This window comes from Mustela nigripes, chromosome 7 (genome assembly GCF_022355385.1).
Source record: "Mustela nigripes isolate SB6536 chromosome 7, MUSNIG.SB6536, whole genome shotgun sequence".
NCBI classification, from domain to species: Eukaryota; Metazoa; Chordata; class Mammalia; order Carnivora; family Mustelidae; genus Mustela; species Mustela nigripes.
The window spans coordinates 109,124,328-109,140,461 of record NC_081563.1 but is presented as its reverse complement, the minus strand read 5'-3'; the positions used below and the strand labels follow the sequence as shown (position 1 = coordinate 109,140,461).

Genomic DNA, 16,134 nt, shown 5'->3' with positions numbered 1-16,134 from the left:
GTGGAGCATAACACTGCATGGTCCTGGTCTCCTGGTGATGCACTAACACACCCTTTTGGTTTAGTTTGAAAACACTTGAGGGCAGGGCAATGTGTATGCACAGATGACCTATCAAGGATACAGAAGACATTCAAGAAATCCCACCTGACCCAGGGTGCCAGCAAAGTGCAATTAGGATCTCTGGGGATGCCATGCCACCATTTCTTTAAGATGAACTCAAGGACCACCCAGGCCATTGTTTTCTCCTCTTTTGATCAAAGTCATGTATGTTGATGGCAAAACATCAAGTAGTCCTGAAAGGCATATAGTGGGTTGAACTGTGTCCTCCAAAATGACATGGTGAAGACTTAACCCCTGGCACCTGTGAGTGTGACCTTATTTGAAGATTTTCTGTAGATGCAATCAAGTTATGATGAAGTTGTTAGAGTGGGCCCCTATCCAATATGACCAGTGTTCTTAAAAGAGGAGGGAAATGTGGATAGATACAGAGGACAATGTCATGTGAAGACATAGAGGGAAGATGGCCACGTGAAAATGGTGGCAGAGACTGAAGCTGGGTTGCCACCAGCCAAGAAACATCTGGGGTCAGCAGAAGCTTGAAGAGCAAAGGAAGATTCTTCCCTAGAACTACCAGGGGGAGAATGGCCCCACTGACACCTTGATTTGGAAATTCTGGTCTCCAGGACTGTGAGACAACACATTTAATTCTTCCTTTTGGGATACTAGCAGGTCTTGGCACACCCTCAATTACTGGGTATCACTAAGAACAAAGATGGTGGCTTAGACAATCACAAAGTTTTTTTTTTTTTTCTTTTTTGTGTGTATGGTGGGGGGTGGACAGAGGGAAACAGAGACTCTTAAGTATGCTCCATGCCCAGTGCAGAGCATGATGTGAGGCTCTATCTTACAACACTGAGATAATGACCTGAGCTGAAATCAAGAGTTGGGTGCTTAACCAACCGAGCCATCCAGGCACCCTGACAATCACAAAGGGTTGACAGACAACCAGGAGTTCAGACTGAGCTGATTGGTGAGGCTTATCTCCTACACAAGACCAATTTGTCAAGACTGGGAGAGGTAAGCACCAACATACAGAGTGAAGAAAAAAATAAAGAGGAATGTGTTCCAAACAATAGAACAAGATAAATCTCCAGAAACAGCTCTTAATGAAACAGAGATAAGAGATTTATCTTATAGAGTTCAAAATCATGGTCATAAAAATGCTCACCATGGTCAGGTCATGAACAAAGTAAGAATTTCAGAAGACAGAAAATAAAAGTAAGTACCATAAAGAAATCATAGAGCTAAATAACACAATAAGTGAACTAAAATATTCAATGCAGGTGTTCAACAACAGATAGATCAAAGTGAAAAAAGGATCAATAAATCAAAGACTGGGCAGTGGAATTCATCCAATGAGGGGTGCAAAAAAATTTTTTTAAACTATGAAGAGCGAAGATAGCCTAAGGGACTTAATGAGACACCACTAAGTGGACAAACATATGCATTATCTGGGTCCCAGAAGGAATGAAAAAGTGGAAGAAAAGTTATTTAAAGAAATAATGGCTAAAAACTTCCCTAACCTGGAAAAAGAAACAGACATCCACATCCAAGAAACCCAAAGAGTACCAAATAAGATGAATCTACACTGAGACACATTATAATTAAATTGTTAAAAATTAAAGATATGGAGACTCTTAAAAGGAGCCAGAGAAAAGCAAATTGTTACCTACAAAGGAACCCCTCTAAGACTGCTGGTGGATTTTTCATCACCAATTCTTGTCAGAGGAAAGTGGGATGATATATTCAAAGTGCTGAAAAAAACCCCCAAAAACTGCCAATCAGGAATAGTCTACTTAAGAATCCTCTAAGTTGTCCTTCAGAAATGGAGAGAATTTTCCAGACAAAAAGCAGAAGTTCATCAGCACTAGACTAGCTTGACAAGAAAGGTTAAAGGGAATTCATTAAACTAAAATGGAAGCTACTAATCAGGTAACTGAAATGAAAACAGTATGAAATTCACTGATACATAGTTAAATTCACAATATTGTAATGGTGGTGGATAAATCACTAATAATTCTAGTACAAAGGTTAAAAGACAAAAGGATTAAAAATAACTGTAAATACAAATATACAGATTATGAAAAAAATTGTGCCATCAAAATAATAAAACACAGGGAGTGTAAACATATAGACTTTTGTATATGGATTAGATCTGAAGGAAACAAACTCAGTATCTCAAAGAGGTATCTGTATTCTCATGTTCACTGCAGCCTTATTCACAATAGTCAAGATATAGAAACAACCTAAGTGTCTGTTTATGAATGAATAAAGATGTATCTATACACAATGCAACACTAATTAGCCCGATGAGAAGGAAATCCTGCCATGAAAATGGAGAGTAGAATGGTGGTTACTGAGGAGATATTGATCAAAGAGTATAAACTGAAAGTTGCCAGTAGAGTAAATCTTAAACATTCTCGCCATAAACAGAAATGGTAATTATGTGCTGGGATGGAGGTGTTAGCTAAGGCTATGGTGGTAATCACTTTGCAATATATAAATATAACAAATAACAAGTTATACACCTTAAACTTACATGATATTGTCTTTTCTTAAAAAGATTTATTTTAGAGAGGGAGAGAGCGCGTGTGCATACATGAGCAGGGGTGGGGACAAGGGCAGAGGGAGAGGAAGAATCTCAGACACCCCACTCAGTGCAGAGTCTGACGCAGGGCTCGATCTCAAGGCTCTTGAGATCACAACTTGAGGCAAAACTAAGAATCAGATGCTTGACCAACTGAGCCACCGAGGTGTCCCACTTTATCCAATGTTATATGACAAGTCAATAAAACTGGGGCGAGGGGTGTGCTTCACACAATTTTAGTGCTAAAAAATCATCTAATTGGCACCACTGTATATTTCCAAGTATCTTAATCCAGTGAAGAAATAAGGTACATATCACTAAATGACTTTTGTCTTTATTTTTTTGACTGCCACTCATTAAAGTGTTATTTCACATAATTCTCCTGGTGGCTTGATATCCAGAAGTCATAGAATTACCCATTCATCTGCTCCAAAGGTGGATGTCCACTTTACAAACAGGACAACAGCATCATGTATTTTGCCGCATTCTTGATGTGAGTGCACACACAGGAGTGTTTCTCAGGCAGTGGCTCCTGGGCCAGCAGCATCACCTGGAAACTTCCTAGAAATGCAAATCTTCTGCCTACCCCAGACTACTGAATCAGAAACTTGGAGGTGTTAAACAATCTGGATTTAATAAGCCCACCAGGGAATTCTGGCACACACTAAGTTTTCAAGTTACTGAATTAAGCATCAGTCCTTAAAGATGAAGTACATTATATGCAAGAGAAAAAAAAATAACACAGGTTAAGGGCAACTTTTGCTGCTGGTGCAGGACAGGAGTTCACAAGTCAGCTCCAGGGGTGGATCCATGGGCACATGCCTTGATAGTGCCGACGTCCAGAATGAATGAAATGAGATGAGCCTTGAAAACTGGATGAATCCCAAGGAGAGGATTTAAACAAGAGTAACCAGTGGAGACCAGCCACTACAGAATCCAGTCTGTGCACACGTGTTCTCCTGGACAAACTGGGACAGGTCGTATGTGGGTGGCGACTGTTTGTAAGGACATATTCAGTGAGGTGTTGATGTGGGCCTGTTTTCTTATATAGACCACGTGTCACAATCAGCTGAAAGCCAGCGAATGCAGTGTCACTGACCCCATCATTAATGTAAATCAGACAAATCGTAATAGGAAACACTTTTATTCTTTAAAAGCCATTGTTTTAAGAAAAAGGAATCAAAACTGTACTGGTTGGTGATCACATTGACCATTATCAGGATAGTACATGCTATTAGGAAAATGTTATTTCTTTTTGTCTGAGATGCTCCTTGCTGATCAGCATCTATGCTATAATGATGTCGCGATACACATTACGAGCATATTTAGTGAGCAAGACAAGGGCCACAGCTTATTCTAAATACTCTCCTTGGCTGTAGCAGATGACCAAATTTATACATTTTTCAGAGCTTAGAAAGACTAACCACCTAATCATGCCAGAGCTCAACAGACCAGCATTAATAATCACCAAAAAAGGCACTTTAAAATACACTTGACAAGGAGTGATGCTAATGCAATGAGAACTGGTCAAAGCCCTGCACTAAATTTTGTCATAGATCCTATAAATAGTGCATTCTCTGTTTCCATACGTATATATAAATATATATGTGTGTATATACCAATAGCCATAAACACGAGTGTGTGTCTATTTCTGTAAGTCTCTGGATGGGGGGAAAAAACCTTTGCTGTTTCCTTTAACTTAATAAAACACAAAAATTCTAGGCATTTCACTCGGAACAAAGAATGAGGAGATGGGCAAATTAACGCAAAAAAGTACCCTACTACCCCTTTGTGCATTGACCCAAAAAAGCAGTACAATAAATACTCAGAACTTTCCTAAGCTGTCCACTATTAAAATAAAAAAATCTAGTGTTTTAAAAAAGTTTATTCCACTGGAGGGAGCAAGGAGGGTATTTTTGGTGCTGTCAATCTCATACACTCACACATCCATATTGCTTCAGTTGAAGAGAGTGGAATGAACACAAGAAATCTCTTCCACAGATTCTTTCTGTCAGTACCTAAGTTTTGGATATGTTGTGTCATTCCACTTAGTTTAATGTATAAATGAAGTCTTGTATAAAGATATTTTTAGGATTTCTAAATTCTCAAGATATTTTCACAGAGTACTACAAGTACTTAGAGGATTTTGTGAAATAAACAGAATTGGCCACATACACACTAGTCCACTGTGTATACCCCAGGCTCGATGTTCTCATAGACCAAATTTATCTGTTCCAGAGGCGGACAAAAAGCTTACTCGTCCTTCCCAGGAACAAGTATATAGACTTACTTACTTTTAGAAGATGAGAAAACAATTAGTGATGGCATTTAAAGTTTAATTACTAACTGTATAGCGCCTGACGAAAAAAATCAGAGCAATTTCTGAAAGGTTAAGAGTCAGACTCCGGGCATTTCCGTTTTTTAGCTGCTGGCTCTTCAGTCTTGTGTGATTCTAAAGTGCTTGCGTTGGATTTGAGACTGGGGTCGGCTTTAAGGTTATCCATGGCGACAGTGAAGCCTGAGAGAAGGTACCCCCCACCTCCGCTCATCAGTAGTTTGGGATGACTTCGATCTGGCAAAACCTAATCAAGACAGAAAGACATTCATGTTTTCCTAAGCAGATAAAGCACATGCTAACAATACACATGCCAGAAATCAGAATTCAAATGACGGAGATTCTCTTGAAGATTTAATCCGATCAATTTCTAAAGAGTGCCTTCCTTCACGTGCAGATTAAGGATTTAAGCTGGTTTTAAGGATTTTCTTCTGAAAAATAAAATTGAAGCTGCTGCTCTCAAACCAGAGGCAAGTTTCTAGTGGCAAACAAGCAAATGTCTGTGTAGTACTCTGGGCCTGCTGGCTCCAGGAAGCTTCACAGCCAATAGTGGAGTGTGGGTCCACGGAGAAGTAGCTACTGGACATATCCAGAGCTTCCCTCCCCTGATACCTTGTTAACTCTGACACAATTTCTTCTCTGCTGTTACCATAGCTTAAGAAGATCACTGCCATGTAGGGCGGAGTCTGCTCAGGGCCTTGAGTATCTTGGATCAAGGCAGTAGATGTGCAAGCAGCATGGCAGGGCCTGTGGCGGCCATGGAGGTACTCCCTCAGTTCTCCCTTCAAGAGGGAACCAGCTGTGAGGAGTTCGAGGAGCAGAAAGCCTCTCGCTGCTGCTTCCTTGGGATCCTGAGCAGCATTCATACACAGGGAGGCCATGGGCTGCTCCAAGTCGATTACTGAGCATGGGTACCCAGGACCGCAACACTTCTGCCCAAGACAGGGCTCCTTTATTGGGCAAACTTTGCTCTGGGGTTCCCCATCATCCTGGCTGAGACTTTCTGAAGGGAGCACTGCAGGCTCTTCCTCCCCATCTCCCGTTCTCCCCCTCCTTTTGCAGCAGTCAGACCTCCAATACGGTTTGAGGACTTTCCTACCTGGCTCTGCTCCCTCTCCTTTTCCTCTTTCAGAGGCATCTTCCCCCATAAAACCCTTATACTTCTAATTCTATCTTAGCGTGTGCCTTCCAGAGGACCTGAACTGATGTTGGACCCACCAGTAAATCCTGAAAATCTGCTGCAAAGACATCTCAGCTGAGGGAGCAGAGTCACTTTCTTGTTGGCCTAGGGATTTTGCTATCATCAGTTATTCCCTCCACAGTGATCATGAGGCCTTGGAGAAACACGAACCATAACTGTTTGCATTTTAATTGGCTCTGGACTGGAGTTTCAGAGTAACAGACCCTGACGTGAAGGAGGAAAAAGGGTCAGGAAGAGCCAGGGCACTTTGTCTGAGTTACAAGCAGGAGATTCTTTCATCTGTAGATGGAAATATGGGCATCTATTTAACAGCTTCTGGCACCACTGCAGAGAGCCAGCAACTCAGAAGAGCAGCCCCCTGGAACCAGCTGGAAAAACACGTACCTGGTAATTCCTGAGCCAGGTTTCCGACAGCCTGAGGTTGATGACCCCTCCTCTTTCCCGCAGTTTTGTGTAGCATTCCAACAGGGGCTAAAGGCATAAACAGAATTCTGTTAAGAATGCCTGTGAGGGCTGTGATTTGAGTATTAACACACAGTGTAAGAACTCCCAGCACTTCCACGTCAGCATTACCTCTTTATACTGACAGTAGACCACAAACGGTCTGGAAGGGGCCACGAAGTCTAGCAAAGACAGCAGGAGTGGAGTGGGATGGAAACGACTAGCAACAATTAAACTGCAAAAAAAAAAAAAAAAAAAAAGTTAGACAAATTATTTCTCTCCTTGGCAAGGTAGAGCATAGATTTTAAAATGCATTTAAAATGACCATCTACTGGGATGCCTGGGTGGCTCAGTTGGTTGAGCACCTGCCTTTGGCTCAGGTCATGATCCCAGGGCCCTGGGATTGAGTCCTGTGTCGATTCCCTGCTCTGCGGGGAGCCTGCTTTTCCCTCTTCCTCTGCCACTACCCGTGCTTGTAGTCTCTCTCTCTCAAGTAAGTAAAATCTTCAGAAAAAATGATCATCTATTCATTTGCCATGACTCACGCAAGGAAGAGCTTTAAATACCACATTCTACAAACTCCCCCCAAAATAAAATCATGTGTTTCTAAGAAACACAAAATGAACTAAAAGCTCTCTTGGTGCTTGGCAACTCTAAATAGCATTTAATGACATTCTTGACTTAAAAAAAAAATCATCTGGAAACAAATCCAACATTGTAATTCTACCTTTGCAGATATCAGAATCTACGTCTCCTGTCAGGTTTTCCTCAGCCTTTACCATTAGCCACAGTGGTATCAATTTGAATGACCTACCCCCTGCATATAGCAGGACCACACAGACTCATCTGATACACTATCACTGGAGACGCTTCAAATTTATTCTAGAACTCTGAAACCAACACAATTTCCCACATCCACCAGATGCAGCCTCCTGTCTTAAAAAACAAGATAGATTCATCATCTCTGCTCCCACTATAATCGAAGCAGACACACGAGGAATTCCGTGGGAAGCACAGCCCACGGATACCCAGGTATCTGTATTCCTTCATCAACGTACCCATCTGAGTTTCTTTCACTCAGCAGAGCAGCAGCCTCTAAGTGTCTTTTCCTTTGCTCTTCTTGTCTCCTCTGCTTTTCCTGAATCTTCAAGAAGAAAAAGAAGAAACTAGCATACTGCAGTCATTCAATCAGGTTTATGGAAATGATGGTCTGTCAAAAATTTCTATGGTATTTATCAACCTGGACTAAAGCAACAGAAGGTCATTCATGAGGAAGTTGGAAACACACAAACCAGTTTGTTACAGAACCATCAGTAAGCTACCTACACAATGCTCCTGGATCCCAAAGCTCCGTCCCAAAGAATACACGACACACATGTGCACATCCATGCACACATTTTCTCTGTCTGCTCTGGTATTTATTATCTTGGGCACTGATGCTCCAAAGCCACACCAAACCTCAGTGCCAAATGAAACTCGGAGAGGAATATTATGAAGGAAGTGGGACTCTTAACACTTACATAATCCTTTTTGCTTCCTTTCTCTTTAGACTCCTTATAGTCTGGATCTTGCGAGACGATTTCCATCGTTTCCTGTTCCGGTGGGTGATGGCTCTCTTGCGCTTCTGTCACGTTGTCTTCATTCTCCTGTTCTGAAGTCTGTTTTTCCTCCAGGGTGCCATTACTTTCTTCAGCAGAAGCACCATCTTTAGGCTCTGAAGATAACATCTCCGCAGAAAATGTTCCATTTAGGAGACTGTCCACTTTGTTGAGTGGGAAATCATAAAGACCACTGAGGAAAGATTTGGGGAATCCAAAACATGCTGTTGCTGCCCGAACAGGTCCACCTCCAGGGTACAGCTGAATAATGGAACCAAAACCTGAAGAGATTAAAAAAATAAAGATCTGCTGGATGGAGGGGATTCTAGACTCAGGACACCCTTAGGGTCCTCCACTGTAAGAAGACTGAATGTCTCTACTCTTTGTAGGGGCTGCGGGATAATGCAGCTCCCCCTGGCGGTCGTTTGCCCATGAATATTCCCAAGGAAGGAAAAACAATTCCAGAACACATGAACCTCCACGTGATACTATGATAAAACCGTATGATCTTGCAAATTTGGGTGTCTCGTGATTGGCGATTAGCTCTCAGCCTTCCCCCAGTCTGAACCTCAATCAGGGCAGCTCGAAGTTCTTACCTGCCACAGGGTTAGAGGAAGGGCAGGCAAACCAGGTTAGAGGAAGGGCAGGCAAACTGTGTGCGTTCCTCCAGGACAAAATATACCCCACATAGTCTTCTCATCCAATCCCCTCAATTCTGGCCAATAAAATGAGAACCAGCTATCCAAGAATTTACTGAAATCACTGTCCTGGAGGTCCAAGCCGGCCAAAGGCTTCTTAAACACCCCCACTGATACAGAAGTTGGGGAAAGGGCAACTGCCATCCAGCGGCACCGACATAGCACTGGCTGAGATGTGGACTGCACGAAGGTCCCAGGGACTAGGGCGGCGGGGGCCCACCCAAGCCATTCTGTGAATCTTGCAGTAATTCAGCCTCACTTTCTGTACCCTTACATTTTTAAGCCCTTCTACTCATATCATGGTAGTGCTCTAATGAACCTAAAAATGGTAAATCTTACCTCCCATCCGTTCCATCATTGCACCCAGCACCAAGCCTGCACAGGTTTCCATTACAATCATTTTATTACCAGCACGGACATTTCCCAAAGTCAACATCTGGGCTAGTGTATCATATCTCATGTGGCTAAGGAAAAAAGAATGATTTGTTTATTTTTAGCTAAGCAGAAGCAGCTATTTTAATCATTTTTTTAAGTTTTGTTTATTTCATAAAAATTATGTTGATAAGATTATAGATTGTTTTGGAGGCAACGGTAAAAAGAACTTACAATTCATGAGGTAGGAGGACACTTTATGCAGGTGAGCAAGTTTTTCATTTTACTTAAAATCATGACCGTTCTTAAAGATATATTTTCCCCCAATTATACTTTTGAAAGGAAACAAAGCGTACTTAATTTTTCCAGGTTCTCTTGCATAATACATAATTGAAAGAATGCGGGTGGATGGCTTCACAACAGTAATGATGGCTTCATACCTGGGGGAAGAAAAAAGAAGACATCAGTTTTTTAAAACTGGTTTAAAAATACTTTATTTTTAATGATAAACATTTTATAAACCTATAAAGATATAACACTTTCATCCTTTTCGAACAAAATCCACTTACTTCTTTTTCTTCTTTTTTATATATTTATCTTGAGCAAATTCTGTCTTGTCCCGGAATGTTGTACTATTTTCAATTAACTGCTGAACTATTTCCTATAAGAAAAGGAGCAAGCAGATTTCCTGAAACTTTATTTCCATGGAAATGATAACTTCAGAGGTTTCTTACCCTAGAATGTATCCAAAGGTCTGATTTTCCAGTCCCTTTTCCACAGAAGTCTAAATAAATAAACTGCATTTTTTTTTACCTCTACCTAAAATACAAGTACTTTGTAACTGTACTTAAAACAGGATTTAAAAAAAAAAAAAAAGAACTGCATAATAAAAGGAGAAAGGATATAGAGGAAATTGTCCTTCCTGAAGACACTGGCTGAAAACATTACTGAAAATGAACCAAGTTAAGCTCTGATAGTCACGAAGTTATTAAATTCTCTTTTGCTAATAATATCAGTTGTCACTCACTTACATAAATTCCTGTATATAAGAAATGAAATCTTTCATCTACTGAATGGCATGTACAGGTCAAGCTATTGCTAAAAGAAAAGCAGTATTTTTACATCTCACCTTAAGTAAATCCTGATTTAAAATCCAAGCAATTTCCTCAATACCAAACAAAAACAAAACACAACATCCTTTGAATATTACCTCTCCTTTAATGCCTTTGTCCTTTAAAGCTTTTATGTCATCTTGAGTAAGTTTCTGAGATTTCCCATCATCAATTATATTTCGATTATCAGTGCCTGCTTCTTTGGTCTCTAAGGAAGGAAATTGCTTAATGACATTGATGATCTGAAATTATGTAAAATCTTTCTTCTTCTAAATTCATGTCCACATCCAGCCCATCCCGTACACGCTCTGGACCCCAGTGACCTTTTCTCGGCCCCTGTGCTTCAGCCATGCTGCTCTTCTGTTCCTTAAGCACACCAAGCACAGGCTCACTGCGGGGCTTTGGCACCTGCTGCTCCCTCCACTTGTGAGTGCCCTCATGACAGAGGTCTAGGTCCCTTCCAGCCCTCAGGACTGAGCTCATCATCTCACTCACGTCTCACCCAGTCAGCCTCCAGTACACCTCCCTGCTTTACCATCTTCACAGCACACATCACTATCTACAAGTGTGCTGTTTGCTTTTCTACTTATTCTTGGTGTTCCCCACTGCTCTGTACACTTTATGAGATGATTTAGACAATGCCTAATCATGCCTGGCACAGATTTGGTGCTCAATAAAAATATGGAGGTTAGTTTAAAAGCACTTAATTAACTGGTGTGAACCAAAACTTCAACAGCATTGTAGTTATTTGATTTTAAAAATTATTTTTATTTTTACTAATAAACTATTTTACACACATTTATTTCAACAAATATTGAAATATTTAATTTTAACTAACAATAACCACTAAAATTATGGGGTCTTTGCTATAGGCAAGGCACTGTTAAGAACTTCCTATATGTTATGTGACTCAAACTGGCTACAGCCTAGGCATTAAATGTATTTATGGCTCCATTTTACAAATGCAGATAGAAGACCTAGAGAAATCAAGTAACCTGCCTAAGATTACAAGGCAAGTGATGAAACTGGAATTAAACCTAGTCAGTTAAATTCGAAGCCAGACTCTTAACTGCCTCCAGCTGTTAGGGAACTTCGGGGCGCTGAAACGAGTCTACCTGCCCTTACACTGAAATAGCAAGGATTCTTCTAGGATTAAGGGCTGGAGCCAGAATCCAGGTTCCCAAAGCCAAAGGCAGACCTTGCTTCATTCCACCAAGCTCCAGTTCTTAGATTACAAGTTTAAATTTCTTTCGGGATAGCCTGAGTTAGCATTTTAGAACTGGGGTCGACAGGTTTCTGACCAGCCAGCTCGAGAGCACCTATTTCATATACCCAAAGTAGTGCACCTGAAGCAGGCTCTTCCTTCTTCTTCTTAGGCTGAAGGCTTCCTCCATTGGTCACTTCAAATGTGGTTCCATAACTATGGCCAATGACGTTATCCAGATAGAACCACTGTTTTTCAAAAGTTACTTTTCTAGGGAAGAAAATGCAATTAGCTGAATCTCATTTGCATTCAGTATAAAAAAGAAAGGTTTAATCAAGTTTATTTCAAAACTGGTCTCCATAAAGAATGATCAGCAGCATTACCTCTGGACATAAACTGACAAATGAACTAAAGAGAACTGGGTTGGGGCAGAGACATAAAATTAGTAAGAACATACAAAAACACTGAATTTGGAAGGAGAAACAAGGACAGAAGACCTTCTTCTGAGGCACTGGTCTGGCTCCAATTTGCAATGACAGGATGTCCAGACTTACAGCTTTGTAAATTTCCTGTACAGCATAAAGGGTCACTGAAACTGCCAGGCCACTGGACACACACCGTCACACTACTTGAACTCTAACTAGAAAACTCTTGAAACTGAACTATCATCGGGATGACAGGGATTCAGCAAATTCCCTGGTCTAACTGGCTATTTTCTTTCAAAATTATCTAGTAAAAACAGAGTTGCCTAGTTGGCTCAGTCAGTAGAGAATGAGACTCTTAATTTCAGGGTTGTGAGTTCAAGCCCCACACCGGGTATAGAGCCTACTTAACATACAAACAAACAAAATTATCTAGTAAAGGCAAATTATATTTACAAGTAAATATCACTGACAATCTATACATTTCAAAATGGTGCTTAACACTGACGATGCTCTACTGAGGATTGGGCAACATCAGCTTTCCCCATTACCTGGATTTTTATATTATCATTTAAGAGGAAAATCCCACAAAAACAAAAAAAAATTTTTTCCCCAAAAAGAAAACTAATATCCACTGAATGTTGACCAATGGCTAGGCAGTATGTGCCACTGTGTTTCATATTTTTATTTAATTCTCACAGTAATCCTAGGACATAGCTCCTTCCAGAAGAGCAATCTGAGCTTAGGGAAAAGTATCTTGTCCAAGATTCACAGTTACAAAGTGGAAGCTGGATTAAAATCCGGGTCTGCCTGACCCCAAAGCCTGCTTCCTTCTACCATACCACACAGTCTGCTCCAGAAAAGGCTAATGGATCTCAGGAAGCCCTACCTAATTTTAGGACATGACCCACGTCTACAGAACTTTGCATCCTGGAAGACACATACTGTTTAATTTTGTTTGTCCCCCACCTACACTTTCTTCTCCTTTCTCTGTGCCCCAGGAGTCTATGACAGATACATAGACCACATCACCCAGACTCCATTACCAAAACTTTCCCACCATTACTAGACCCTGGGTGCATCACCATTCTCTGCTGGTTCTCTAAACCTTTCCACACCACTGTATGTGTATGTGTCACATCTTCATTAAATCTCCTCACTTGAGGGGCGCCTGGGTGGCTCAGTGGGTTGGGCTGCTGCCTTCGGCTCGGGTCATGATCTCAGGGTCCTGGGATCGAGCCCCGCATCGGGCTCTCCGCTCCGCAGGGAGCCTGCTTCCCTCTCTCTCTCTCTCTCTCTCTGCCTGCCTCTCTGCCTACTTGTGATCTCTTTCTGTCAAATAAATAAATAAAATCTTTAAATCTCCTCACTTGAATCATCCGAGCGAACTCCTGTGAGATCCTAAGTGATCCAGATAGGGTCAATTCTTATTCTTTGCTAGGTTCCCAGTTTCTATAACATAACAGACTATAACAGATTTTTAAAATATTTGCTGACATAAGTCCAGTCAATTCAGTTGAAACTCAGTTCAGCCCAGATGTGCACTCCATATGCTCACCCCTTGAGCACCCTGATGCTCAGGAAACACTGAGCTGAGTTGGGTTTATCCTTTTCGAGGCTGGTCTGATATTCAAAGAAGGGTGGGTCACTTAAATTGATGCGTGGCAAGAGGTCACTGTCCCAGTCAGGAAAATGGGACCAGGCAGAAGAATGTGATGCCATGTCTTCACTGAGAAGGAGTGGGATTTGCAGAGTCTTCTTCTCAAAAAGTCAGATTGCTTCTGCCCAGTCAGATGCATACAGACCCCCAAAAAAGTGAAGGGAGAATATGCCCTGGGATATAGATGAGCTCAGAAGGTCATAAACTAAATAAAATGGCAACTAATGCACTGGCTTCTGCCAAGAAAAGTAATGAAAAGTATTTCCAAATAAGTATGTCTCGAGTGCTTCCAGAGTACTTTTTGAAATGAAGATGTTATTACCTGCCTTATTGTTAATGGAAAAGCTTTGTCTTAAAAAAAAAAATAAATAAATAACAACCACATTCTAAAATTAAGCAACTTAAAAGTATGAGAAAGAAAAGGAAGAAAAACCAAAATATCACCTGCATGGTCATTATACAGCTGTGTAAACTTTGGTATCATTTCATCAAACTTACAAGGACTGTGCTGCACCGCTGTACTTCAATTAAATAGTTTAAATAATTAGCACTGGCTCTTTCCAAAAAGTATATACTTGAAGGCTGGCCCATATTTTTAATCAGAAATTTTAAAGAGAAAATGGTGCAGATATTATATTTGTGGACTAAAGGAACCCCCCCAATATTTCTTTGTCTTTACTAAATTGATTCTTTTTTTTTTTTTTAAGATTTTATTTATTTATTTGAGAGAGAGCATGAGAGGGGAGAAGATCAGAAGGAGAAGCAGACTCCCCGTGGAGCTGGGATACACATGTGGGACTCCATCCCAGGATTCCGGGATCATGACCTGAGCAGAAGACAGTTGCTTAACCAACTGAGCCACTCAGGCGCCCTCCTAAATTGATTCTTGTGCAATAAGACTTGGCTGTCACCAGCATGCTGCTTTGGGGACTGTTACTTGACTATTTTCTAATGACACCTGTTTCACTTTAAATACCAATCAACAGTTTGATTCACAGAGCAGTAAAATAATTCACCTCATGTGCACACTTAGAAACTCCCAATCTACCACTACGTGGCCTATGGTCTGCAGAAAGCTGTTCTCTTGACACTAAACTCAACTTATTTCATTGTCAAAAGTACTGTAATAACCTAACTCAAAAGAAAGTTTGGTTGCACTTTTCAGATAATTAACCGAAACATCTCAATACATTTCAGCATTAATGAGCTGTTAGGGTGTAACAGTCTCACCACCCCTGCCAAGAAGCTACCAAAAATTCCCACTTTTCTAATATTAAAACAGAGCTATAACTAATCAACAGGATCAAAAATCAAGCATAATCTCAAGTTTTGAGACCTTGAGCCAACTGCTTTTGAGAAATGTAACTTTCCCAGACCTGGCATCCCTTCCTGGAAAGTGAAGGAACGCTAGAGTGATCCTATGGGCTCTGAGAAGTTGTTCCCCAGCATTATTACGTCTAACAGTTATCCCAGTTTGGACAGAGAGAAGAGCCTGAGGGACAGAAAAGGTCGGAGAGGTTTCATTTTTTGTGGGATTGATCCTGCTCAGGAAATAGGAAGAAAGGATGGTCTTTAGGGAAAAGGCAAGGGAGGGGAGGACCTTGAGAGGCAAGGATATCAGAGGATGATTGATGGGTTCTTTGAGGCAACAAGAGAGAACATCTCACGGACTTGGAAGAACCCTAGGACAGAAGGAAATGTAAGCGTGGGGAGCGGGGAGGGCACCTGAGCGCCCGAGGGGCAAGAATGGGAAAGGGACCCTGTGGAAAGATTGACAGGGATGTTGAGGGCAGAAGGCCAGATTTGAAATCACGGAAGGAGCACTCTGCGGGAAGACAGGAGTGATAGATGAGACCCCAAGGGCCGAGAATGGGATGTTGGGGGAAAAGGCCTCTGTAGGAAGACCAAAAGGAAAAAACGAAAGAGGAGGTTGGGGATCTACAGAATCAAGAATGGGACTCTGGTGGAAGAGGGCTCTGTGGCAAGACCTGAGGGAAGGAGTAACGAGAAAATGGGGATGGGGAGCCCTAAGGCCAGGGACCTGACTTACTTTCTCCGCTGGACTTGCACTGCTTTGAACACATCTTCCCGTTTCAGCACCACGAAGTCGCCGTCGCGGATGCGGTGGTCCCCGGGATGCGGTGGCTGTGGGTCCGGCAGTTCTCCTGAGCCCTCCATGGAGCTTAGCCGGTCTCCGGGTTCTGCAGCGACTCTCCGGCCCCCAGCGCCCCGCCCCTAGTGCTCGGCTGTAGCCGCGGCCAGCCTCACTACCACAAGCCGAGTGGACGCAGAACCCGCCGACCGGCACCGCCCCCACGTGCTGCGCGCCGCTTCCGCTTTCCGGTCGGAACCTCCGGGCGGCTTCCGGCAGCAACACGGCTTCCGCCTGGCCGAACTCCTTCATTGGTTGCACTCTGTTCCGCCCCTCTCGTCTCGCCGCTCCT

The 16,134-nt window shown here is 41.9% G+C and overlaps 1 protein-coding gene across 2 annotated transcripts; it reads right to left on the bottom strand.

Moving 5' to 3' along the window:
- Positions 1–3,775: 3,775 nt before the first annotated feature.
- On the bottom strand, positions 3,776–16,027 carry LOC132021741 (tRNA (adenine(58)-N(1))-methyltransferase non-catalytic subunit TRM6). Of its 2 annotated transcripts, XM_059406564.1 has the most exons (11): positions 15,741–16,027; positions 11,751–11,878; positions 10,503–10,612; positions 9,862–9,953; positions 9,649–9,732; positions 9,260–9,384; positions 8,145–8,503; positions 7,683–7,768; positions 6,757–6,859; positions 6,568–6,654; positions 3,776–5,229 (listed from the first exon to the last, which is right to left on the bottom strand). In XM_059406564.1, exons 1-11 carry the CDS (start codon positions 15,866–15,868, stop codon positions 5,038–5,040), a joined length of 1,494 nt encoding a protein of 497 aa, XP_059262547.1. In that variant the 5' UTR covers positions 15,869–16,027; the 3' UTR covers positions 3,776–5,037. The 2 variants fall into 2 exon arrangements, with proteins under 2 accessions (XP_059262547.1, XP_059262548.1); XM_059406565.1 differs by lacking the exons at positions 10,503–10,612; positions 11,751–11,878 and having other exon boundaries at positions 15,741–15,823.
- Positions 16,028–16,134: the final 107 nt, after the last annotated feature.